This window comes from Microcebus murinus, chromosome 19, assembly GCF_040939455.1.
Source record: "Microcebus murinus isolate Inina chromosome 19, M.murinus_Inina_mat1.0, whole genome shotgun sequence".
Classification (NCBI taxonomy): domain Eukaryota; kingdom Metazoa; phylum Chordata; class Mammalia; order Primates; family Cheirogaleidae; genus Microcebus; species Microcebus murinus.
Window position 1 is genome coordinate 17,074,130 of NC_134122.1, and position 25,940 is coordinate 17,100,069.

General features: G+C 43.0%; 2 protein-coding genes across 2 annotated transcripts in view; both read right to left on the reverse strand.

Moving 5' to 3' along the window:
• Positions 1-4,313, reverse strand: part of COG7 (component of oligomeric golgi complex 7) — a 54,840-nt gene extending 50,527 nt beyond the window's left edge. Inside the window, exons 1-4 of the mRNA XM_012780201.2 lie at positions 3,940-4,313; positions 2,241-2,389; positions 1,826-1,942; positions 381-549 (exon numbers count right to left, since the gene is read on the reverse strand). Coding sequence (XP_012635655.2) covers positions 381-549; positions 1,826-1,942; positions 2,241-2,389; positions 3,940-4,111 — 607 coding nt within the window. The 5' untranslated portion in view covers positions 4,112-4,313. The remainder of the gene's footprint in view (positions 1-380; positions 550-1,825; positions 1,943-2,240; positions 2,390-3,939) is intronic.
• A 7,898-nt stretch (positions 4,314-12,211) lies between these two features.
• Positions 12,212-25,940, reverse strand: part of GGA2 (golgi associated, gamma adaptin ear containing, ARF binding protein 2) — a 31,872-nt gene continuing 18,143 nt past the window's right edge. The window contains exons 9-17 of the mRNA XM_075995177.1: positions 25,091-25,172; positions 21,798-21,923; positions 20,927-21,049; positions 20,615-20,643; positions 20,066-20,196; positions 18,029-18,186; positions 15,300-15,469; positions 13,841-13,951; positions 12,212-13,303 (exon numbers count right to left, since the gene is read on the reverse strand). Coding sequence (XP_075851292.1) covers positions 13,193-13,303; positions 13,841-13,951; positions 15,300-15,469; positions 18,029-18,186; positions 20,066-20,196; positions 20,615-20,643; positions 20,927-21,049; positions 21,798-21,923; positions 25,091-25,172 — 1,041 coding nt within the window. The 3' untranslated portion in view covers positions 12,212-13,192. The remainder of the gene's footprint in view (positions 13,304-13,840; positions 13,952-15,299; positions 15,470-18,028; positions 18,187-20,065; positions 20,197-20,614; positions 20,644-20,926; positions 21,050-21,797; positions 21,924-25,090; positions 25,173-25,940) is intronic.

Consider the following 25,940-nt stretch of genomic DNA (forward strand, 5'->3'; position numbering starts at 1 on the left):
GCCAAAGTGTTTAGGAGTGAAGTGTACTAATGTCTGCAACTTACCTGGAAATGCATCAGAAAAAATAAGATGGATCAATGGGTGGATAGAGGAATGGATATGTGATAAAGCAAATGTGGCAAAATGCTACTAATGATACAATCTAGATGGTGTGTTCACTATACTCATTTCAATTTTTCTGCATGGTTGAAAATTTCATACAAAATGTTGAAAAAAAAAAAACCAAAATGTTGAAAACACATAAGCATCATAAAGTTACAGGCTCACTTCTAATTTACATAATTTAATCACCATTAACACATCCTGAAGACTGAAGACTCAGGAGGCTTTATCTTCACAGAGAGGTATACACAAAGAGAAGAGAAACAGCCTGTACTCACCTATATCCTCAGAGGAGAATGCTGCTATAATCTGGGGACTGGCCAGGGCCTCCAGCCTGTTCTTCAGTGCCTCCAAGTGCACACATTTTTCTGAGTAGTCTGGTGTATCAACAAGCATCATTAAGCTGTTCTGCATACCTGTTAGCTTGGCAGAAATCACACCTATGTCCTAGCAAAGACCAGAATACAATATTTATATTGTATTTATATTTATATTGTATTGAATATTTATTTTAAAAGACCCCTGCTACCTCAATTAGGAAGGAATAAAATATTATACTTTAATACATGAAAAGGCAACTCATAAAGTAAGTTATGTGTATTTTACCACAATGAAAAAATAACTGTGCTGGGTATGGTGGCTATTCCCTATAATCCCAGCACTTTGGGAGGCCAAGGCGAGAGTATTTCTTTAGCCTAGGAGTTTGAGACCAGCCTGGGCAACGTAGCGAGATTCCATCCCTACAAAAAATCAAAAATAAATTTAAAAAGTAGCCAGGCGTGGAGGTGCACATATGTAGTCCTAGCTACTTGGGAAATTGAAATGGGAGGATGGCTTGAACCCTGGAGTTGGAGGATACAGTGAGCTATGATCATACCACTGTACTCCAGCCTGGTTGACAGAGTGATACCCTGTCTCTAAAAAAAAAATTAATTTAAAAAAAATTAATAGAGTTTTTTGCAAGATATCATCTTACCTCATCCTTACAACTAGGTATCAAAAGTATTATTATTTTTCACACTTTGCAGGCCCGGAGGGGTTAAATAACGTGCCAACATTCCACAGTGTGAGGCCCTTCTACCAATGTTCAATGTTGTCATTACCCCCCATCTTCTCTGTCTGTGCATTTTTTTTTTTTTTTTTTGAGACAGAGTCTCACTTTGTTGCCCAGGCTAGAGTGAGTGCCGTGGCGTCAGCCTGGCTCACAGCAACCTCAATCTCCGGGGCTCAGCGATCCTACTGCCTCAGCCTCCCGAGTAGCTGGGACTACAGGCATGCGCCACCATGCCCGGCTAATTTTTTTTTTGTATATATATATTTTTTTAGTTGGTCAATTAATTTATTTCTATTTTTGGTAGAGACGGGGTCTCGCTCAGGCTGGTTTCGAACTCCTGACCTTGAGCAATCCGCCCGCCTCGGCCTCCCAAAGTGCTAGGATTACAGGCGTGAGCCACCACGCCCGGCCTGTCTGTGCATTTTTATTAGGGCTTCTCTCAAACTTACTTGCCATGACTAGGAGCTTCAGTAAGGCAGAGGGTGCAAACTGAAGAGGGTGGAAGTACTCAAAGCAGTTTCGGATCTTCCCTACTCTAAGTCTGAATGTTTCTGTACGCTGATCTCAATCATCCTTTCCGGTTTTAATGAATGGCTCCCATTTGTTTTCCCCAAACCTTAAGCTCCTATCTAAATACCTTTCACAACATCCCCTAAACAAGAAACCTACCTGAGTCTTAAATGTCTCCTCAATATCAGCACTCAGTGTGCTCCATTTGTCTGCTTCTTGAAGAGATTCGGCAGCAAGCTGCATCCTGGACTTCACCTGATCAATTTCCACCAACACCTAAAAAAGAAAGAAGGGGTAAAAAATGAAGTGGTAGGTCCTTTTCCTCCACCTTCCACCAGTGACTTGAAACATAAGCATTGTGGCATGCTCCTGTCTTTAGGGAACTTCTGTACCCCAAAACACCAATCACCTGGCTAAAGAGATGAATCAGCTGAAAGACTCAAGCAAAAGAGCAGCTTGAATAGAATTTTGCATTAAGGTTGGCTTCCCACAATGTTGTGCTGTTCTAAACCCCTTATGAGAGTGTACACCTTCCAAAAACAAGAATCAACATTTAGGACAGGAGCCAAAATACCTGCATCGATTGAGATGTGTCCTGTTCAAATTTTTTAATGTCCTCCTTGACAAGAATCATTTGTTCTTTCAGAAAAGATGCCTCCTGTTTTAGGGCTTCAACATCACGGAGCACTTTGGGCATGTTCTGAAGAGCTTGGAGACTTGTTTCTGTACCAAAAAAAAAAAAAAAAAAAATCAAGAACAGCAATATGCACAAAAGGTGAAAAGAGGACCAGTCATCAGTGAAAAATATGAAACCAATCAGACAACAGAAAGGAAATTTTCCCTAACACATTACCAACACATTTTTGGTGCCTGCAGAAGATGTGGGACAGGAGAGGAGATGGGTAGTGAGGTGACCTTTGCCAGGTCCTCCCTAGACTGATGGGTGAGGGCTGTGTGATTTAAAATGGAATGAACCGCAGGGCATGCCTATAGTCCCAGCTATTCAGGAGGCAGAGGTGGGAAAATTGCTTGAGCCCAGATTTTATAGGCTGTTACAGTATGCTGTGCCAAGCAGGTGTCCCTACTAAGTTCTTCATCAACATGGTAACCTCCTAAGAGTGTGGGACCACCAGATTGCCTAAGGAGGGGTGAGCGGGTCCCGGCTGGAAATGGAGCAGACACCCTGTGCCTGCAGGATGGTGTTTGTGAATAGACACAGCACTCTGATCTGGGCAACAAAGCGTGACCCTGATTTTTAAATTAAATTGATTTTCAAGAGATGTTTTCGCTCTGTCACCCAGGCTGGAGCTCAGTACAGGTAACATAGCACACTACAGCCTCAAACTTCTGGGCTCAAGCGATCCTCCTGCCTCAGTCTCCCAAGTAGCTGGCACCACAGGCATGTGCCACCATGCCAAGCTAATTTTTTTTCATTTTTTTAGAGACAGGATCTCACTATGTTGCCCAGGTTAGTCTCAAATTCCTGGGCTCAAGGGATCCTCCTGCCTTAGCCTCCCAAGTTACTGTGATTGTGGAGGTAAGCCACCACACCATAATTATTTTTTTTAAAAAAAAATCAGGAATGAAGCATCAACCCGACTTAACACCAATTGTTCGCCACCACTAAGTGAAATCTTAACTCTTTTTGCAAAGAATGAAGAAATATGGTACTGGGTGATTGGTAGGTATGCACCGGGGCTTTACATACATTCTGTCACTTAATGTCCATGGCAACATTACCAGCCACCTCTTATTGATAAAAAAACAAACAAAAAAACACAAAACAAACAAACAAACAAACAAAAAAAAAAAAACAAAACTGAGGCTCAGAGAAGTACAGTAACTTGCCCAAGATTTCATAGAACCAAAACCAAGCTTTACATGTGTCTGGCCCCAAAGCCTGCTTTCTATGGTCTTTTTCCTTTTTCTCCTGTTTCCATATTCTTTCATTTTGTTGGGCTTTTTCTGGGTTATATTTCTGCTAATTCCAAAACTTTCAGGAATATGCTTGATTATCCTTATGACTACGGGAGGCCCTAATTCAAAGTAACACGCAATGTTGAGCAGGAAAAAAAGATGTATTGGATGGGTGGCCTTGAATATGATGCCTTTTCTATTTCAAGATGAAATCGCAGGGCTCACTTCCTCACCAACTGAGGCACAGAGGTTTACCGCCCAATACATGCACCACACGGTGTCCCATGCCCAGTTCGGGGACCTCTGCCCAGCCGAGCGCAGCGGAGGGCCCCCGGCCGGAACCCCGCGCGGCTCACCCTCCACGGCGTGGTTCACTTCTTGGATGAACAGCTGCAACTTCATCACCAGGGTGGCTGCGTGGCCGTCCGCCTTCCCCGCCGCCGCCGCCTCCTTTGGGCCAGCCCTGAAGGCCGCATTGATCCACTCCTTCACGTCGAAGTCCTCGGCCAGGAACTTGGAAAAGTCCATGGAGGCACGGCCGCAGGCCTGGCGTTTAGGCCTTAACAGCTGGCTCCGGGTGACAACGAGGAGGCAGAAGCGGGCGACCCTGCGAGAGCACCGGGGCTAGCCTCCGACGGAACACCCCGGAACCTCCAGACTTGCTCCTCTGCTGCTTCTCTGTCAGCTTGCTCAGGCTGCGGCCGAGACTGACCCCGGCCGCACGCCGTACTTCTTCCGGAAGTAGGTGGCCGTTACCATAGAGACTGCCGGCTCTCCTGGCGCCTGAGTGCGCTGGGTGTAAGAGAAACGCCCCGGTGCTGAGTGCTCATGGCAGGCACAAACATCCCACTTCTGCTAACAATTTTCTGAGCAAGAAACGATGTGCTTACTATAAAATCCTTATATATATTAGCGCCTTTAATCTTCACAGTCCTATGAATACTATTATTCTTCCCAACGCATAGATGCAGAACTGAGGCAGTTAAGCAGCTGGTTCAGTCACATGGCTAGAAAGTGGCACTGTCAGGATTTGAACTCAAACTGGCCACTGGAGCCTTCACTCTTTACTGCTCTCCTGAAGGGAGCGGGTGAAACCTCCGTGCTCTGACCTCTCTGCCCGCCACTCTTCCCACATCGCTCTAGCCACTTTGCCCCCCTATCCTTTCCTGAAACACCACGCTGGAACCCACCAGTCTTTGCACTTGTTTCTTCTAGCCTAAAACAAACAGTGTGATGCACATTCTCACACGTATCTTTGTGCGGACATAATGTTTTCGTTTCTTGTGGATAGATCCTTAGGAGTGAAACTGATGGTTTGTAAGGTAAATTTAACTGTTTAAGAGACTGCCAAACTTTTTCAGAGTGCCTGTACCATTTTATATTACCATCAACAATGAATGAGGGTTGCGGTTTCTCTATAGTCTCACCAATATTTGGTATGTAGTCAATGGTAAGCCATTGTTGCTTTAATTTGCATTTCCCTAATGACCCATGATGGGGAACATCTCATGTGTTTGTCAGCTGTTCTTATAGTTCGTCTTCCTTTGTAAAATGATTATCCGAATCTTTTGCCCACTTTCAAATGGGATTGTCTTCATATTATCAGGTTATCATGGTTCTTTACATATTCTGGGTATAACTCTTTTATTAGAAATATGGTTTGCAAATATTTTCTCTCAGTAGCTTGTCCACTTCCTTAATGATGTCTTTTGAGGTACACAAATTTTAAATTTTTTTCATGCATATTCAAAAAATTTTAAATTTTGATAAAGTTCATTGTCATCTTTTTTATGGATCATGTTTTTGGTGTTGTATCTAAGAAATCTTTGCCTAACCCAAAATCATGAAGAATTTCTCCTAAATTTTTTTCTAGAAATTTTAAAGTTTGGGCTCTTGCATTTAGGTCTGTGATCCATTTTGATTTCAATTTTTGTGTATGGTACAAGGTAAAAGTCTAAGGTTTGTTTTGGTGGTTTGGTTTTTTTGCATGCAGGTATACAGTTATCTCAGATCATTTATTGAAGAGACTACCCTTTCTCCACTGAATCTTTTACATCTTTGTCAAAAATCAACTGACATAAATGTAAGGGTTTCTGTACTCTTCATTCTGTTTCATCATCTGTATGCCTGTCCTTCTGCTAATAGCAGACTGTCTTGATCACTCTGTTTATAAAAAGTCTAATCCTTCTGGAATTTTGATAGGGATTGAATTTAGGCCAGGCAAGGTGGCTCATGCCTGTAATTCCAGCACTTTGGGAGGCTGAGGCAGATTGCTTGAGGCCAGGAGTTTGAGGTTGCAGTGAGCTACGATGACATCACTGCACTCTAGCCTGAGTGACAGCAAGACTCTCAAAAAAAAAAAAAATTATATTGAATCTATAGATCAATTTGGGGAGAATTGCCATTTTGACAATACTGAGTTTTCCAATCCATAACATGAAATGCCTCCCCATTTATTTAAATTGGGAGTTTTTCAGCCTTGACACTATTTATTTGTATGAATTTAAGGGGTACAAGTGCAGTTTTGTTACACAGATACATTGCATGGTGGTGACGTCTGGACTTTTAGTGTATCCATCACCCAAATAATGTACATATACCCATTAAGTAATTTCTCATAATCCACTCCCTACCCACACCCTCTCCTTGGCACTGTTGACATTGGGATTTTTCATCCTTGGCACTATTGGGGCCAGATAATTCTTTGTTAAGTGGGCTGTCCTCTTCACTGTTAAGATGTTTAGCAGCATCCCTGACTTGTACCCATTAGGTCCCATAGCATCTCCCTCTCCAAGGGTGACAATCAAAAATTATCTCCACACATTTTCTTTCTTTCTTTCTTTTTTTTTTTTTTTTTTGAGATAAGAGTTTCACTCTCTTGCCGGGGCTAGAGTGCCCTGGCATCAGCCTAGCTCACAGCAACCTCAAACTCCTGGGCTCAAGAGATCCTCCTACCTCAGCCTCCCAAATAGCTGGAACTACAGGCACGCGCCATTGTGCCTAATTTTTTCTATTTTTAGTTGTTTGGTTAATTTCTTTCTATTTATAGTAGAGACAGGGTCTCACTTTTGCTCAGGCTGGTCTTGAACTCCTGAGCTCAGGCAATCCTCCCACCTGGGCCTCCCAGAGCGCTAGGATTACAGGCGTGAGCCACCGTGCCCAGCCTCCACAAATTTTCAAGTGTCCCCTAGTGCTGTGGTCCCCAACCCCAGGGCCGAAGACCAGTGCTTCCCACCGCGTAGCGCCAAGTGGGCAGGGGGCTGGTGGGCAAGTGAGGCTTCATTTCTTCTGCCGCCCCTCATCGCTTGCATCACTGCATGGGCTCCGCCTCCTGCCACATCAGTGGAGGACATTAGATTCTCATAAGAGTGCTAACCCTACTGTGGATGCACATGCACGGGATCTGGGCTGCCTGCTCCTTGTGAGTCTAGTGCCTGTTGATCTGGGACATAGCTGGGGCGGTGGTGCTCGCGCTGGGGAGGCTGCAAGTGCAGATTGTCATTGGCAGAGTTTTGATTGCAGTGAATGTGGTGCACTTGGGTCATCCTGGGACCATGCCCCCCACCAGCACCCTGTCTATGGAAGGACTGTCTTCCATGAACCCAGTCCCTGGTGCCAAAAAGGTTGGGGACTGCTGCCCTAGTGGGAACAATCACCCCTGGTTGAAAACCTGATTTACATCCTTTTACTTTCTCTCAGCAATATCTTGTAGTGTTCATTGAACAAATCTTGCACTTTTGTTAAATTTATTCCTAAGTATTGCATTCTTTTCAATGCTATTGTGAATGGAATTTTTTCAATTTTCATATTGTTATAGGAAAACAATTGATTTTTATATATTTATCTTGTACCCTTTGACCTTATTAGTTCATGTGTCTGTGTTCCCTGGGATTTATTAATATTTACATACAGGATTACATCATCTGTGAATACTTTTCCTTTTTCATTTCCAATTTGGATGCTTTTCTTTCCCCTACTATTAATTGCACTGATTAGACTCTTCAGTACAATGTTGAATAGAAGTGGCAAAAGCAGACATCTTTGCTTTGTTCCAGATCAGAAGCATGTCTTTAGCATTAAGTATGATGCTAGTTCTTCATAGATGCCCTTTTTCAAGTTAAGGATGTCCCCCTTCCATTCCTATTTTGTTGAGTTTGTTAGGAAGTTGGAAATGGCAAATGTATTCTCTTCCTATTGAGACAATCATGTGATTTTTGTCCTTTATTCTATTCACATGACACAGTAATTGATTTTAAGATGGTAAACTCATCTTGCATTCCTAGGATAAATTCTACTTGGCCAAGGTATATAATAATTTTTATGTTACTGGATTTGCTCTAACATTTTGTTGAGAAATTTTATGTCTGTGTTCATGGGGATGATATTGGTTTGCAATTTTCTGTTTTTGAAATATCTTTGATTTTGTTATATGATTAATACTAGTCTCACAGAATGAGTTAGGAAATAACTATTTTCTGAGTTTGTGAAGGAGTATTATTCTTTAAATATTTGACAAAATTCATTTATATTTTTGTTGCACAGTATACAGCAAGAATATTGACAAAATTCAAAGTGAAGTTATCTGGGCCTGGACATTAATTTGTTGAAAGAATAAATTACTAATTTCACTTCTTTACTTGCTATAGGTCCACTCAGATTTTCTATTTCTTTTCAGTTGGTAATACAGGCCTTTCTAAAAATTTGTCCAGGCTGGGCGCGGTGGCTCACGCCTGTAATCCTAGCACTCTGGGAGGCCGAGGCGGGTGGATTGCTTGAGGTCAGGAGTTCGAAACCAGCCTGAGCAAGAGCGAGACCCCATCTCTACTATAAACAGAAAGAAATTAATTGGCCAACTAATATATATAGAAAAAATTAGCCGGGCATGGAGGAGCATGACTGTAGTCCCAGCCACTTGGGAGGCTGAGGCAGCAGGACTGCCTGAGCCCAGGAGTTTGAGATTGCTGTGAGCTAGGTTGACACCACGGCACTCACTCTAGCCTGGGCAACAAAGCGAGACTCTGTCTCAAAAAAATAAATAAAAATGTGTCCATTTCATCAAAGTTGTATCATTTGTTGACATAAAACTGTTCACAATATTCTATTATAATCTTTTTTTATTTCTGAAAAATTGTAGTGATGTCCCTCCTTTTCTGACTTTGGAAATTTTTTTCCTCTTTTTCACTCTACCTGAAGTTGTTAATTTCATTGATCTTTTCAAAGAGCCAATTTTGACCTTTTATTTTTTAGCATAAACTTCTGTGTTGATCAGTTTCCTTTCTTCTTTCTTTGGGTTTAGTTTGCTCTTCTTTGTCTAGTGTATTAACTAGACTAGGGTTACTGATTTGAAAATTTTTCTAATAGAGGCACTTGAAATTATAAATTTTCTCCTAAGCACTGCTTTAGCTGCATCCCATAAATTGATTTTCATTTTCATTTTCATTTGATTCAAAATGTTTTTAAATTTCACTTCTGACTTATTTACATGGTTTAGAAATATATTAATTTCTAAATAGTTGAGTATTTCTCAGATTTCCCATTAATTTTTAAATTTAATTCCATGTAATTGGAAAACATAATTGGTGTCATTTAAATCCTTTTAAATATGAGACTTGTTTTATGGGCTAGCATTGATCTACCTTGAAGAATTTTCCATGTATCTGCAGTGACTGGGTGGAGTATTGTATGTATTTTAGTGAAGTTGTTTAATGGTGTTGTTCAAGCCTTTTATATCCTTGCTGGTTTTCTGTGTAGTTGTTCTATCAATTATTGAAAATGGTACTGAAATCTCCAACTATTATTGTTGAATTGTCATTTTTGTGTTCAATTGTATTAAGTTTTGCTTCAGGTATTTTGGGGCTCTGATATCAGGTGCATATAGATTGATAATTTTATGTCTTCCTGACATATTGACCTTTTATCATTATTAAATGTACCTCATCTCTAGTAATATTGTCTTAAAGCCTATTTTGTCTGATATTAATATAGCCACTCCACCTTTCTTATTGTTACTAATTGTTTGCATGGCTCTTTTATCCTTCTTTTACTTCCAACTGATTTGTGTTTTTTTTGGGGGGGGCACCCCAGCTAGAGTGCAGTGGCGTCATCATAGTTCACTGCAACCTCAAATTCCTGGGTTCAAGTGATCCTCCTGCCTCAGCCTCCCGAATAGCTGGGACTACAGTCCCACACCACCACACCTGGTCAATTTTTTTTTGTAGAGATGGGGTTTCACTCTTACTCAGGCTGGTCGTGAGCTCTTGAGCTCAAGTGATCCTTCCGCCTCAGCATCCTAGCACTCCCCAGAATTTTGATAAGGATTATATTGAATTTAGTTAGGCCAGGCAAGGTGGCTCATGCCTGTAATCCCAGCACTTTGGGAGGCCAAGGTGGGAGGATCATTTGTAGCCAAGAGTTAAAGACCAGTCTGGGCAGCATAGTGAAATCCTGTATCTACAAAAAATTTTAAAAAATTAGCCAGGCATGGTGATGTGTGCCTGTAGTCCCAGATACTTGGGAGGTTGAGGCAGGAGGATTGCTTGAGCTGTCATCATTCCACTGCACTCCAGTCTGGGTGACAGAGACCCTGTCTCTAAAAAAAAAGCAAAACACAGAACACCATATCTGCTTGAATATGCCTAGATTCTCTCTGAAAAGACAGATGACGAAGTAGTAATTGGGTAGGAAGAATTTTCACCATTTATAATTCTGAATCACGTGAATGTCTTTATCTATTAAAAATTAACCTTGAGCATAAAAATTGTTCAGCTTAGAAATTTTAGAAAATGCAACTAAAATTTAAAGAAAACTTTATCTGTAACTCTATGACCCAAAGATTTTTTTCATTTAGCAATAGCTCGAAGGCAGCCTTCATCCCCAGGAGTTTGCTGTATCTTATGGTAGGGGCTATCACACAACCCACCTAGCAGTTTGGAAAGGTCTGACTACCAGGCCTCAGTGTGTAGATCTAGAAGTCCTACAGATTAGACCCTGAGGAAACACTACATTTATGGGAAAGAAGGAAAGCAGTCCCAGAGACAGGTTAAGAGAGGCCAACAAGATCCTAGCTGAGCTCAGGATAGAAAACCCTGGTCATCTGTGCCTAATCTCCAGCAGGTACATTATGAACTTGTCTCTTCCCAGAGAACAGAAGATCCTTAAGAGCAAGGACTTTTTTTTTTGAGACACAGTCTCGCTTAGTTGCCCAGGCTAGAGTGAGTGCCGTGGCATCAGCCTAGCTCACAGCAACCTCAAACTCCTGGGCTCAAGCAATCCTGCTGCCTCAGCCTCCCAAGTAGCTGGGACTACAGGCATGTACCACCATGCCCGGCTAATTTTATATATATGTGTGTGTGTGTGTATATATATATATATATATATATACATATATATATATATATATTAGTTGGCCAATTAATTTCTATTTATAGTAGAGACGGGGTCTCGCTCTTACTCAGGCTGGTTTTAACTCCTGACCTTGAGCAATCTGCCCGCCTTGGCCTCCCAGAGTGCTAGGATTATAGGCGTGAGCCCGGCCCTAGCAGGGACTTTTGTCACTGCTTTATCTGCAGTGCCTACAACAGGGACTAGCTCAGGGTAGCTGGTCAATAATTGAGTGAATGAAAGGGTAAGGGCTAGGATCTAAGTGGTCACTAAACTTGGCAATTAGAAGGCACTGATGACATAAACCAGGACCACTTTGAGGACATCCTCCTTCCTTATCCCCTCTCACCCACAATCTGTCCAATACCCAAGGAGACTACCACTGGGAGTCTGTCTCCTGGAAAACAGAAGAATGTTCAGGTACTTAAATATGAGTTCACCTAGAACTATAGGACACAAGGCCTGTCTTTATGTATACACCTCATTCACCCATTTTGATGGAAACACTTCATAGGTAGACACTGTCTTTGTGATGGGTACCTCTTCAAGACTTTATGTAATAACTATACAGCCTGTAAAAGCTATGTATTGATAAACACTTGAGCATGAAAGTAATTTTTCATTCAAATTAGTCTCATGAGAATTATGCAAAATGAAGAAATCATCCCATCCATTGATCTGCTTTATGTGTTTCCACATTTGCTTAAAAATTAGCATTCTTGATGATCTTTTACAGCTCCCAATCCGCCAATTAGTGTTGGCAGATTTCTAACTATACATAGCACTCAAAAGATCAGATTGTAAAAATACCGTATCTTATGATCAAGAGCTCCAAACAGAGCTTGCATGCAGTGTCTGAGGCAGAACCCCACCTGGCCACATCAGCTGCTCCAACTTCAAAGCCCTCCTTGGGCCAGCTGAGCCAGCTCACTCAGCTTCCTTCTCCTGCTGATCAGGCCACGCAGGACTTGTTAAATATGCATATCAGAGCTCCCAACACACGGTAGGAGCTCACTAAGTATGAACTGATTATAAACTTAAAATTTTCCTTCAGATTATAAATGTGACTAGTATCTCTCTCTTTTCCAGCGTTCTTCATATCTTCAGGTTTTCTCTCTTCACCAAGGCAGTTAAGGCATTACCTCCTTTATGAAGTTTTCCTTCTCACTAGAAGACAGCTCCCTTTAGACCTATCATCCCTAAATGCAATCAGCTTTGCATCTTCTGCTTACTCAACACTCCACAGAGTACATTTGTTACATGGCATTTATTCAATGACTTTCTATATTTAGTCACCACTTAAATCACTGCTAAGCTCTTTTTCATGTCTATCTGAATCACAGTTCCGATTCTTAGATTGTGAAGTCGACAGACAAGGGCTGGCCTGTGAGCTACGATTTATAATGACTAACATGGTGTCACAATCAAAGAACTCTGAGTAAATACTTGTGTACAAACAGGATAAGGATGGAGATGAGGGTCCTGAGGAAGGGCCCAGACTGGCTGCCCAACCCACAGAAGCTGAGGCCTGAATAAGGCCTGGGATCTGCTTTCTCCTCTGCTCAGAGGGTCCATCTAAGGGCAATTCTAAGGCACAGTGGTGAAGGACATGATTGGTCCCCCAAGTGTGGTCCTCTGGTCTCACAGCAGCCCCTTGCCTGAAAACAGTGCAACAAATATTCCATTTAGAAGATCTTCCCAAACACATGCAAGCAGCATTCTCTAATGAAAATGGAGACAAGGTCTTTCTTGGAAGAGAGTGCCTCAGAAGACACTCTTTGCCCCAAGACCAACCAGGTCCCTTTTAAGGTCCCTGAGAACAACAGCCTGGGAGCAACCAAGACTTTCAAAGGCACAAAGTGGATGAATGGAAAGATAACACTACAAAAAAAAACTTTGGCTTATAAAACCTCCAACCTGAGGCAGGGACATCAGTGTCCACTAACATGCAGAAACAGATATGATTGTAGCAGAGATGATTATCAGAAATGCTTCGGCATTTCTCACATTGCCCACATCCCAAACCCTGCTCGACCCTCCCACACCGCCCCCCCAACCACACACACACACACAGTATCATCTGCAGAGTAAGTCAGAGGTTGGCATCCAGAGCCTGATGTCAGGATAGAACTCTTGGCACTGTGCACTAAAACACCGTGATTAGTCCAGTCTAGACAGCAAAAGTAACGCTGGCTTAAGCTTGAACTGAAGGGTCCATCTTGTGAAAAGTTAGGCTGCACCCAAGACAGCCAGGTCTGGAAAGTCTTTCACTTCTCCTACTTCACTGAAAGGCTGCCCACCTTGGTTGAATGTCAGCTTATACCGTAACCGGATAGGTTCCTGGGACATAAGAGATATGTTAAATTAGCGAGGAGTACCCAAAGGCCAACCCAGAGTAAAAGGTTTCACCCACCCAGGAGTCACCAAAAACAGGAGATAATGTATTCATTCAAGTCAAGTGAGGACTTCAAACAACTGTAAGACGTGGACCACACCCTGGCCTAGCCTCTTAGGGATTACACTCACAAGGAGCCAGGCACATATCCTGGGAGCCCTTCTACACTTCTGCAGTCCTGAGATGGGCTGCAATTCAGAGACCAGTTAAGGAAGACAGGCCTCACCCTTTCAACGGACTCCATGGGATTAGGGAAAGTTCATGCATCCCTCCCTTGATTCCCAGCTATGACAAATCCATCACAGATCTTTCAATAACCCCAAAGGAAAATAGACTCTAGCAAGGGATATTCCACACAGCCCCATCCAGCCAAACCAGCGACTATACAGCAAGGCCTCAATGTGGCTCTCTCCACCCACAAAGTTACCTCCCTATAGTTTAGGGGTCCCCATTTCCCTACTACCAAAGATACCAGAACATACTTTATGTGGATTGTCAAGCAGCAGCATCTGAGATATCACAGCTGGAGGCATCAAAGGACTGAATGCAGGAAGCTTGGAGCTGGATGCCGGCTGCAGCTTCACTCTCATTGACTATTGGGGAAAAAACCCAACAGGTAACTCATTCCTAACAAACTACATGTTCCATGAGGGAGATCAGATGAACGGGAACTTGATCTCCACACCACCCCCCCAAAAATAAATGGGCTTCTCAGGAGGCATAATATCCCAAGGCACTCATGGAAGCCCAAGCAAACAGCTCCCACTAATTGACAAAAGGATCCAAAAGGTCTTTCCTTACACATACAGAATATATCTGAAGTTGTGTGGTCAACCACTGGCATCTAAGAGGCAGCATAAACAGCCAGGGCACATGTTGGCTCAAATTCTAACTCTACTTCTTCTTTTTTTTTTTTTTTTTTTTTTTAGAGAGTCTCGCTTTGTTGTCCAGGCTAGAATGAGTGCTGTGGCGTCAGCCTAGCTCACAGCAACCTCAAACTCCTGGGCTCAAGCGATCCTACTGCCTCAGCCTCCCGAGTAGCTGAGACTACAGGCATGCGCCACCCGGCTAATTTTTTCTATATATATCAGTTGGCCAATTAATTTCTTTCTATTTTTAGTAGAGACAGGGTCTCGCTCTTGCTCAGGCTGGTTTGAACTCCTGACCTTGAGCAATCTGCCCACCACGGCCTCCTAGAGTGCTAGGATTACAGGCGTGAGCCACCGCACCCCTCCCTAACTCTACTTCTTAATAGCTATGTAACCTTGGGCAAAATACATAACTTCTGAACCTAGGGTTGATAAATAATAAAAATTTGTAAAATGGCTGTTAATCAGTGGGGCATTACTTCCCTTGGAAAGGGGTAAATATATCATCCCAAATTGTCCAGGTACTTTACATCCCTGAACACACATTGGTCTAAGGTATGAAAGTAATATTAGCAAGGCCAATCATGGTCCTTTCTTGAGTAATTAATATGCATGCCTCATGTCAGGTGAGTTTCTTTCTGAGATAAAAAGGGTTAAGAACCATGCAACCCTGGAGTTGCTGGAAGCCATGTTCCTGCTTTGTGGAGAGACTATCAGAGAACAGTTCCAAAGAGAAAAGCAAAGTCAAGAGATGAAAAGAGACATATGGGGGGGAGGGGGGGAAATGGGCATTTATTGAAACCTTAATATCTGTACCCCCGTAATATGCCGAAATAAAAAAAAAAAAAAGAGAGACATATGATTAAGGAATCATTTAAGAACCTGGATCTGCTCATATCCAAAGTCAGATATTCAGGAATGCCCAGTGTGGTAAGCCACTTTATCTTCAACTAGCTTGAATGAAGATTCTTCCCCTTACACCTAACAGATGATGTACCAGCAAAGGACCCAGTGCTTCAAAACGACAGCCAATACTGAAAAGTTCAAAGGAGCCAGCCAGCAGATAACTCACCTTTGGCACAGCCACTTGAAACATGATGTCCCAGACAGGCTGGGTGGCAGTGCTCATCATGGTCAAGAGTAACACCTGCACCTCGGGGTGGCCAGGGGCCCCAGTCTGGGAGAAGTGGAGCAGAATTCTGAATCCATTGCGGTCATACACGATCAGAGGTGGCAGGCTGCCTGGGAGAGAGGCCCCAACCAGAAGGGTCAGCACCTGCTATAAACTGCCCCAACAGCCAGTCTGGAGAGGTGTGCACGTTTTCACCAAATGCTGCTGCTCTTCCATTCAGAACATCCCATAGACGTAACCCTTTCGCACTACCACAATCCAAGTCCTCGTTACTCTAGCTGGACTCCTGTGACCCTCCAGACTGACCTCTCCCCACTATCCAACCATCCTAAGCACATTACCAGTTTTTTTTTTTTTTTTGAGACAGAGTCTCGCTTGTTGCCTAGGCTAGAGTGAGTGCCGTGACGTCAGCCTAGCTCACAGCAACCTCAATCTCCTGGGCTCAAGCAATCCTTCTGCCTCAGCCTCCCAAGAAGCTGGGACTACAGGCATGCGCCACCATGCCCGGCTAATTTTTTTCCATATATATTACTTGGCCAATTAATTTCTTTCTATTTATAGTAGAGATGGGGTCTCGCTCTTGCTCAGGCTGGTTTCGAACTCCTGACCTTGAGCAATCCGCCCGCCTCGGCCTCCCAGAGAGCTAGGATTACAGGCGTGAGCCACCGCGCCTGGCCACATTACCAGTTTTAAAGAATATTTATTTTGAGGGAGATTTAAGTATGAGTAACATCATGCATGAATACTCTAGAAAATACAGAATTATAGAGAATGAAATATAAAAATCACCTAATTCTACCCAGAAATAAACATTGCTAACACTGGAATTATTTCCTTCTGGTCTTTTTCGTATGATAACACACCCAACATGCACCTTTATGTTAATATTTAATTGTACAAAACTGTAAAGATATCGGATCTCCTCTAATACGTTTAATAAAATTCCAATGGAAATCCTAAAGAGATTGTTTTAATTTAGATAAAAAGTGATTCTAATGTTAATTTGAAGGAAAAAAAATATGAGACACCAAGAAACAAAAGAGGAGCAGGACATCTGCATTAGCAAAAATACTCAGATAAAATTGCAACTCAAGTAAAGTGGTATAAAAACAGAACGTAGAACAGACTCAAATATGAGACTGTAACATGATAATGCATATTTCAAAATCAGTGGCTGATTCAATGAATGGCACTCAGATCCCTGGCTAACCATCTGAAAAAAAATTTTAATGATGACCCTTATCTCATGCCAAGGATCAATTATAAAAATTTACATTATAGGCCAGGTGCAGTGGCTCATGTCTATAATCCCAGTACTCTGGGAAGCCAAGGCAGGAGGATCGCTTGAGGCCAGGAGTCTAAGACCAGCCTGGGGAACACAGCAAGACCCATCTCTACAAAAAAGTTTTAAAAATTAGCCAGGTATAGTGGTACACTTGTGGTCCCAGCTCCTCAGGAGCCTGAGGACTGCCTTGGGCTACAAAGTGGGACCCTGTCTCTCTCAATGAAGAACAAGGGCATGAAAAAATGGTACATGCTTTTTATGTAACAGTAAATAAAACAGGATATAAAGTAGTCTATACATACTGTGGTGTCAATTTATTAAGAATTATATGTCCATTATGGACATGGATAAGAAGAAAATACATTAAGACATTAACAGAACTCCCATCTCTGGCTGATAACGGTACAGATAATTTTACTTTTCTGCTCTATCTTTTCTAAAACTCTACAGTAAACATGTATTTTTGCTTTTAATTATTATTTTGAGACAGGGTCTCGTTTTGTCACCCAGGCTAGAGTGCAGTAGTATCATCATAGTTCACTGCAACCTCAAACTCCTGGGCTCAATCAACCCTCCAGCCTCAGCCTCCTGAGTAGCTGGGAACATAGGCATGTGCCACCATGCCTGGCTAATTTTTCTATTTTTTGTAGAGATGGGGTCTCGCCTTTACTCAGGCTTATCTCAAACAACTGGTCTCAAGCAATCCTCCTGCCTCAGCCTCCCAAAGTGCTAGGATTACAGGCATAAGACACCGCATCCAGTCTTAATGTTATTTTAAAGTTTGCTTTGTAATAATTTCAGGCTTGTCTGCCTGGCTTCCAGGACCCTCTACAATCTGACCTTACCACACCAAGCCACAGGAGGGCTCTGTACGCTAAAGAGGTAGGCCTTGGATCTAAAGACCTGAGCTGTCTGCTGCTGTGTACACTAGTACAGGGACTTGACCACAGGCACCTTCACTAGCTGGGCCTTCAGTTTCCTTTCATTTGTACAGAGGTAATGTCCACTTTTCTACTTTAATGAGGAGCGCTACAAAAGGAGAATCACTAGCTGAATTCTTCCTTTCCTTCCAATTCTACCAGTCCCCAGTCATTCCAGGCCACAGAAAACATTTCCTTCTTGTATTCCAAATGAACATCATGTCCCTCAGTCATAAGCCTCTTCATTACATTCTGTCTGCCAATATCCTTTACAGTGTCAACACTAAGACGACTAAGAAAAATATTTGTGAAATGACCAAGAAGCAACTCTTACTCTCTGCCCCTTGCAAAATCTTTCCTATTCATTTTTCAAATTTAAGGGCCACCTCTACCAATCTGGAGTAGAAAAAGCTGGGAGTCTAACAGACTTCCAGGAAACAAAAGGGGGATAAAACTGTACTTACTGGGCTTAACAGACTCCAAAGGGACAAACACTTGAGCCAGAGGCGTATTCTGTGAGGATGGGGAAGATGCCAATGGTCCAGCCTCCCAGGACCAACCTGGGGAAGACTTAGTACCTGGTGGCACTTCCTTGGGGATACTTTTCTGTGAGACATAATTCCTGCAAAGAAATAAAAAACATCAAAGCCTAGCAAAAATTGTAGAGAATTTCAGGAATCTATGATTAGGTTTTCTAAAGAAGCTAAGAAAGGAAAAATTATATAACTTCAGACAAGTGATCAAACCTATGCCTCTGTTTCCCCATCTGTTAAGCGGGAATATAGAAGTATTTACCTCAAAGAGCTGTCATAAGAATTAAATAATGTATGGAAAGCACCTAGAGTGTCAGCACAGAATAAGAACCCAACAAACTAGAGCTACTATTACTATGGTTATTCATGTTGTAGTTGTCAGGCAGTCCTTGACAACAAGTAGCTCAGGCAGGTTAAGTTTCCCAAATGTGATCACCAGAATGACATGAGGTAGGCAGACGATACACAAATTACACTGACCACTTTATACGTCATGATTTCGTCCATTTGGAACACAAACTGAAAATATTTTAGAAAACTAAAGTCCAGAGAAGAGAAGTAACCTATCCTATTGAGTGGCTGAAAAAATAAAACCACAAGAAACAACTTCTGGGTAGCAAAAGAAAGGAATTCTCTGCACATCTCCATTTCTGCCAGAGCCCTGTTCTATCAGAAACACTGCCACTCACTCTTTAGACTGTTTGGGGGAAGGCAAACTACTACTTTTCCAGAGGCAAATGGACAGGATCTATGCAAATGTTTTCACATTTCATACTTTAGAGAACCTCTACTTTTAGGAATCTATACTATAAAAACATTCCCCCAAGTGCCTCCAAACTGGAGATTATATAAATGTCTGCAAGAGGGAAATGATTAAATATATTCACATAATGAATTATAATGCAGCTCTTTTTTTTTTACATAGCTATTAAAAAGAATGAGGCATATTCACATAAACTGATATAAACTGCCATAAACTGCCTTTCTTACAAGGAGCTCAAACATGAGCGGCGACGCAAGTACCACTGAAGAGGGGACCATGTGGGGGGCATACTCTGCACTCGTGACCTTGACCTTCTTGGCCCTGCACCCTCTGTGAGGAACTCCATCATTGCTGAATCCTTTCATATTCTAGTGACAATTGACCTCCAAATAAAAGATGACTGGTATGTGTAAAAAAAAAAAAAAAAAAATACAAAGATACAATACGATACAAGAAGGTAATGCTGGAGTAGAGTTTGTAAATTATAATCCCACTTGGTTTTTAGCCACAATACAAAAAAGCAAAGAGGGTGGGTGCAGTGGCTCATGCCTGTAATCCCAACACTTTGGAAGGCCAGGGCAGGAAGACTGCCTGAGGCCAAAAGTCTGGGAAACATAGCGAAACCCCATTTCTACAAAAAATCTAAAAATTTGCCATGTGTGGTGGCATGCGCCTATAGTCCCAGCTACTGGGGAAGCTGAAGTGGTGGGAGGATCGCTTGAGCCCAGGAGTTGGAGATTGCAATGAGCTATGAGCACTCCAGCCTGGGTGACAGAATGAGATCCTGTCTCAAAAAAAAAAAAAAAAAAAAAAGCAAAGAAGGAGTATTCAACATTGTTCTTAGGGAATGGTATTCAGCACTTTCTGTATTACATTTCTCTAATGATCAAATTTCGCTTAACTTCAAACTACATGGAAATTGGGAAAAAATAAATAGCAAAAACATCACCATCATCTACTATTGCTAGTTTTTAAATAAACCCCTTTTCAGATGTCCTGGCCGAACCATATATTTTCCTATGACTTAGGAAGGGGATTAAAAGGAGAAAAGTGGGAGCAGCAGATTGAACTTTCAATAGAAAGAAGACACCCCTCCAGGGTGAGAGGTCTCTGGCTCTCAGAGCACCACTCCCTGGCCCTTGTGTGATGAGAGGGAACTGTACGCGGCAGCCAGACCCTCCCACTTCCCTTGCCTATAAACTCACAGAGGGCTGGGGGATGGCTGCGGTGAGAGATCCAGCAAGTTCCGGTCTGCAGAATGGCTCTGAATGCCACCGCCCAGCAGTGTGCTGGCAGAGGGATTCCTCTTTTCCTGACAGCAATTCTGACCAGCAATCTGTCAAACCAGGAATGGCTAAATTAAGGCCAGGGTACAATGACCACTGGCCATGGTAAAACTGTGGCACAGCTCTCCTGAGCCCACCAAAGCTGGTGCAGCCGAAGCTTATTGTATTTCTTGGGGTAGGAGAAGCAAAGGGCAAGAGAACATGTGTCTCCTGAGCAGACTTTCAGGAAGCAGGAGCCTGGTGCAACTGAAGAGGGAAGCGGTCTAAGGAGAGGGAAAAAATGCCTCCCCTTGGGGGTTCCAGCAAGACAGTATGAGTGAGGAAGAGGCTTTGGACCTCCAAGTCCATGAATCTCATGCCAGGAGAGCACAAGAGCACCTCTCTCCCCGCCAGGCAGCACTGCTTCATGAAGGCAGGTTTCAGAGACCCTCCCTTCCACTTTCTGGGCCCTGGCAAGAGCTTCCCTACCTTATTTGTAACAGCAGCATCACTGATTCCTGTAAGGAAGGAACAGAGAGAGATGCACAACAGTAACTCCACCTGCTTCAAGGTGGAGATGGATACCACGTTTACCCTTTCCAGGACATTTAGGAATGACTCACCCAAGGTCACTTAACTTATCCTTAGCAAATCTATGAGTAACGTGCAAAGGGGACTTCTCTGAACCGTCCAGCACAACCCCTTCCCTCAAAAGCAGCACACGCTCCCAGGGTGGAATCACCTTTCTGTCTCCCTACTCAGAACCATTCTGAGTCTGCTTGGCCTACATGCCCCTCTCACCCAAGGCTGCCAGGTCCTGATGAAGCAAAGATGGCGCCGCAGTCCCAGCCTGCTCAGATCCATCGTCCACCTCTAAGTCAATCAGGGTACAGTTTTTCATGCAGCCTGTTGGATTCTGAAAGACTAGAAAACATACACGGTTAGAAAAATAAGTAAGATACTAGAGCAAAGTCTCCCCTTAAATCCTATCAGCTTCTCTCAGGCTCCTCCTAATCAAAAGATAACACCCTGTCCCAAGAACCTCTCACCTCAGCAGCATGTCTTGACACACAGCCTGAGCTGGCATCTGGACCATGAGGTAGTCAGCGGACTGCCTTCCCACCCTACAGATCACAGAGTCTTCCTCTAAAGGTCCTATCACCCTGGACAGGAACAGACTTGAACTTTTCCAGCTCAGGGCCTTTGAAGTTTCTGACCACAGCGCGTCAGAATCTCCCATACAGCCTGATAAACAGATACCCAGGCCTAGTTCCAGGCAGTCTTGATTCACAAGGGTCAAACCAGGGACCTCAGGGTCTGCAATTTAACCAGTATTCCGGGTGATTCTGACGCAGCTAGCCTGGCACCAGGAACCACTGAGGAAAACCATTTCTTTGGTCCCGTAAGTAAGCACTCATGAGAATGCAAACCCAGGCACAACTCAGCCATCTGCTTCCGTGTGTAGCCAAAGCTGAGGTCCAGCCTGGCATCAGCGTGCGATGGCTACTGTGGCATAGTCAGGCTACATGAAATCTGTTTTCACAGGAAAGGGATAAGAGGGCAAGTTCTCTCATTTCTATGCTACAATCCAGAATATTCTGAGGACCTATGTCTTTTCTGGGATTTGCAGGCTGCCCCAAGGCAGAAGATAGGGAGAGGCTTTCAAATATACCTCTGGAGACGGGTATGTCTCCCACTGAGCTGGTCACTGTGTTTCCAAAGGTCACACGGCCCTCCATCACCTGTTTGTACAGCAGAACTCCTTGGGTGAGGAGATCATTTGCCTGGAGAATCTCGGCTAAAGAATGAGAGAAAAATCAGAACCCCCTGGTTTAACTACCAACAATCTCAACAACCTAAGCCATTCTGCAGAGCAGCCTACACATGGCCTGACTAGGTTCAGGTTATCTGTGCCTCCTGCTCCAAGATCATGTAATCAGGCCTAGTCACTTAACCTCTGAGCCCTAATACTCTTAGTTCTGAATGTAGAAGGAAGCTAATTTTTTTACCTTCTATGTCTGCGCTGTCCAACATAATGGCTGGCAGTAAGCACTCTAAATATAGCTCTTTCAATGAGGAACTAAAACTTTTATGTCTCTTTTATTATCTGTAGAGACGAGGTCTTGCTATGTTTCCCAAGCTGGTCTCAAACTCCTGGCCTCAAGTGATCCTCCCACCTCAGCTTCCCAGAGTGCTGGGATTATAGGCATGAGCCACTGCACCTGGCCTTTTATTTTTAATTAATTTTAAATTAAAACCTGATGCTGGCCGGGCGCGGTGGCTCACGCCTGTAATCCTAGCTCTCTGGGAGGCCGAGGCGGGCGGATTGCTCGAGGTCAGGAGTTCGAAACCAGCCTGAGCAAGAGCGAGACCCCGTCTCTACTATAAATAGAAAGAAATGAATTGGCCAACTAAAAATATATAGGAAAAATATTAGCCGGGCATGGTGGCACATGCCTGTAGTCCCAGCTACTCGGGAGGCTGAGGCAGCAGGATTGCTTGAGCCCAGGAGTTTGAGGTTGCTGTGAGCTAGGCTGACGCCACGGCACTCACTCTAGCCTAGGCAACAAAGCGAGACTCTGTCTCAAAAAAAAAAAAAAAAAAAAAAAAAAAAAAAAAAAAACCTGATGCTGTTTTGTCAAAGTGGATGCAAATATTGAAAGAATTTCTTAGTACTTGATTCAGTTATTAGAAAGCTTTTAAGTATGTAGGTAACAATTTGGCATAAGAATCTACTTTTTAACCTATAATTTTTAAAAATATTAAATACTGATCAAGTATTTCTCACAAAATTTTGGCATCCAAACTGAAACATGCCAAAGTATAAAATAGGGCCAGGCATGGTGGCTCATGCTGTAATCCTGGAACTCTGGGAGGCCAACGAGGGAAGATCACTTGAGACCAGGAGTTTCAGGCCAGCCTGAACAATATAGGGAGACCCTGCCTCTACAAAAAAATGGAAAAATAGCCAGGCGTGGGGGCAGGCACCTGTAGTCCTAGCTACTCGGGAAGCTGAGGCAGGAGGATCATTTGAGTCCAGAAATTTGAAGGTACAGTGAACTATAATGATGCCACTGCACTCTAGCCTGGGCAATAGAGCAAGACCCTGTCTCAAAAACAAACAAACAAACCCAACAAAAATCATAAAATACACACTGGATTTCAAAAACTACATGAGCATCTATGGTCTGGTTAACCTGCAGACAACTCTTTCCTAGGAGAGACAAAATAGCAACATGGCTGGGGTGATGTATAACGAACACTGCAGGCCAAAGTGCTGGAAGATTGCTTCTTAGGGGTGACCAACTGCTTATTTCCTGCCAATTTTTTGACTGTGGACAAAGATTGCAAACTGGCAAGATGGGGTTGAATTTAATGTAAAGTATTTCATTTGGCATGTGCAAGCGGTTTAAAAACTTCAATTTGACTACCTCTGACCTCACTGCAATCACTGAGAATATAATGAGGTTAGAGAATAATTATATCACAAAAAACAATCAGATACCATGGACCTCCTAAACAACTATTCTATGATGTATTCTTGACCACCCCCCGAACTGAACCCAAAATGATCAAGGCCCCAATCCAATTGGCTATAAAAAGAAATATCAGAAACAGAAACATTAAACATCGACATGGGGTATGCAATGAGCAAAACAGACCAATAGAACTCTACAAGGCAAAGTAGAGTTTGCCTTGTCACACTCTACCTTTCATGTGAGATAGAGATGGAGGGGAGGTCAGGCGTGTGCTATCCATTAAAAGACTGAAGAAATATCAAGCAATTATAAACTGTGGCTTCTGAGTCTGATTTATAACTGTGTTTTATGTTTGTTAGTCTTTTTTACAAAGTTATCTAGAGATGATTAAGGAGAGAAATGATTAGGGAAATTTGAAAACTGGCTGAATATTTGGTTATTTTGACATGTCTAGAATTTTCTCCAAAACAGACTAGGGTATGGCTGGATACAAGAGACAGGTATAGATGAAGTAAGATCCAAAGATCAGCCAGTTACAAAAAAAAAAAAAGAAAGAAAAAGAAAAATCTACCATAACTGGTAATTAGTAAAGACAAGTGAAGAATACATAGGATTGGCCGGGCGCTGTGGCTCACGCCTGTAATCCTAGCTCTTGGGAGGCCGAGGCGGGCGGATTGCTCAAGGTCAGGAGTTCAAAACCAGCCTGAGCAAGAGCGAGACCCCGTCTCTACTATAAATAGAAAGAAATTAATTGGCCAACTGATATATATATAAAAAATTAGCCGGGCATGGTGGCGCATGCCTGTAGTCCCAGCTACCCGGGAGGCTGAGGCAGAAGGATCACTCGAGCCCAGGAGTTTGAGGTTGCTGTGAGCTAGGCTGACGCCACGGCACTCACTCTAGCCTGGGCAACAAAGCGAGACTCTGTCTCAAAAAAAAAAAAAAAAAAAAAAAAAAAAAAGAATACATAGGATTTATCCTACTATTCCCCTCTTTTGTTTTGAGATTTTCCATAATAAGAAGTTTTAAAATTGTTTTAGTACCTATGGACACTCCACCGCCCCTACAATATCCCACCGGCCTGGATCATTTAGTTGACCTATCTGGCCCTTGAAGTACACAAGTTGGTGATCCCTTCAGGATGCTCCCCTCTGCCACAGCTGTCTCTCTGACCTCTGTGGGATCAATCACTCAGCCTTCCATCAAGCCTCCAGCAGGATTTTCTTCTACCTTTCTAACACCCAATCTCCATAGTAAATTTCCACCGCTTTCTACGCTTCAGATCTGCTGCTGATTTCTTATGCAAGCCTAGAATCTTCTTGAAATCAGTTCTAAAGCAACTCAGGCCATGCCCTTCCCAAACCCAATCGCTACAGAACCTAAAGTCCACTCTGTCTTGATCCTGGTGCCAGAGCAGCACGACAGAAGGACCATGTCTATTTTGCACTTGGGGTGCTAGCTATGCCTAGGGAAATAAAACTCTTACCAAGAGCATCGTCATCATCAGTGGTGTCACTTGCCAGCCGGAAAAGGGTAGGCCGCAGCTTTTCACACCTTTCATACACGACCTGGAAAAACAGAGCTTGGTCACCTAGGCCCACACACAAGGCCCCGGGTGGCTCTGATCAAGCATGCGGCAGAGTCTGTGGCTTCAGAAGCCCTCCTCGGTCTGTCCTGAATTCATGACTGCAGACGTGAAGTAACACAGGAGTTAAGAGCCTGGGGAAAAGTTTGAGCTACAAGCGTAAGATTCTCTTCAAAATAGAAGAAGTTAAAAAAAATGACAAAAGACCTTAGCCCAGAAAAAACTCACTGTCCCTATGTACACATCTCTCTTCCTCAGGCTCTTCGCCTCTGCCCGTGGCTGGATGGCACCAACAACAGGGTGACTTCTGCTTTGTGACTAACATCTAAGCCGCCCATCCTCACTGCTGCCCAATGCCAGCATTCCCTTTGGAACATTCCCATGATGCCACCCACAGGGTCCCCCAGAGCCAAACCTCATTCTCCTCAACAACATCTGCGAAGTCCCATTTTCCGCATCCCAAGGACAATGCTCTGTTTCTTCAAATGTTAACTACACACTTAGCAGATGACCTAGCAATCTCAAAACCAGACATTCACACAAAATCCCGCACACAATTGTTTATGGCAGCTTAATTCATACCCAAAGCTGGAAACAAGTGAAATGTCCACCATCAGATAAATGAATATATATATATATACTGTGCTACACACATACAGTGAAATACTACTTGGCAATAAAAAGAAAACTATTAATAGAGCAACAGGAATGGATCTCAATGCTGAGTGAGAGAAACCAGACAAAAATAAAG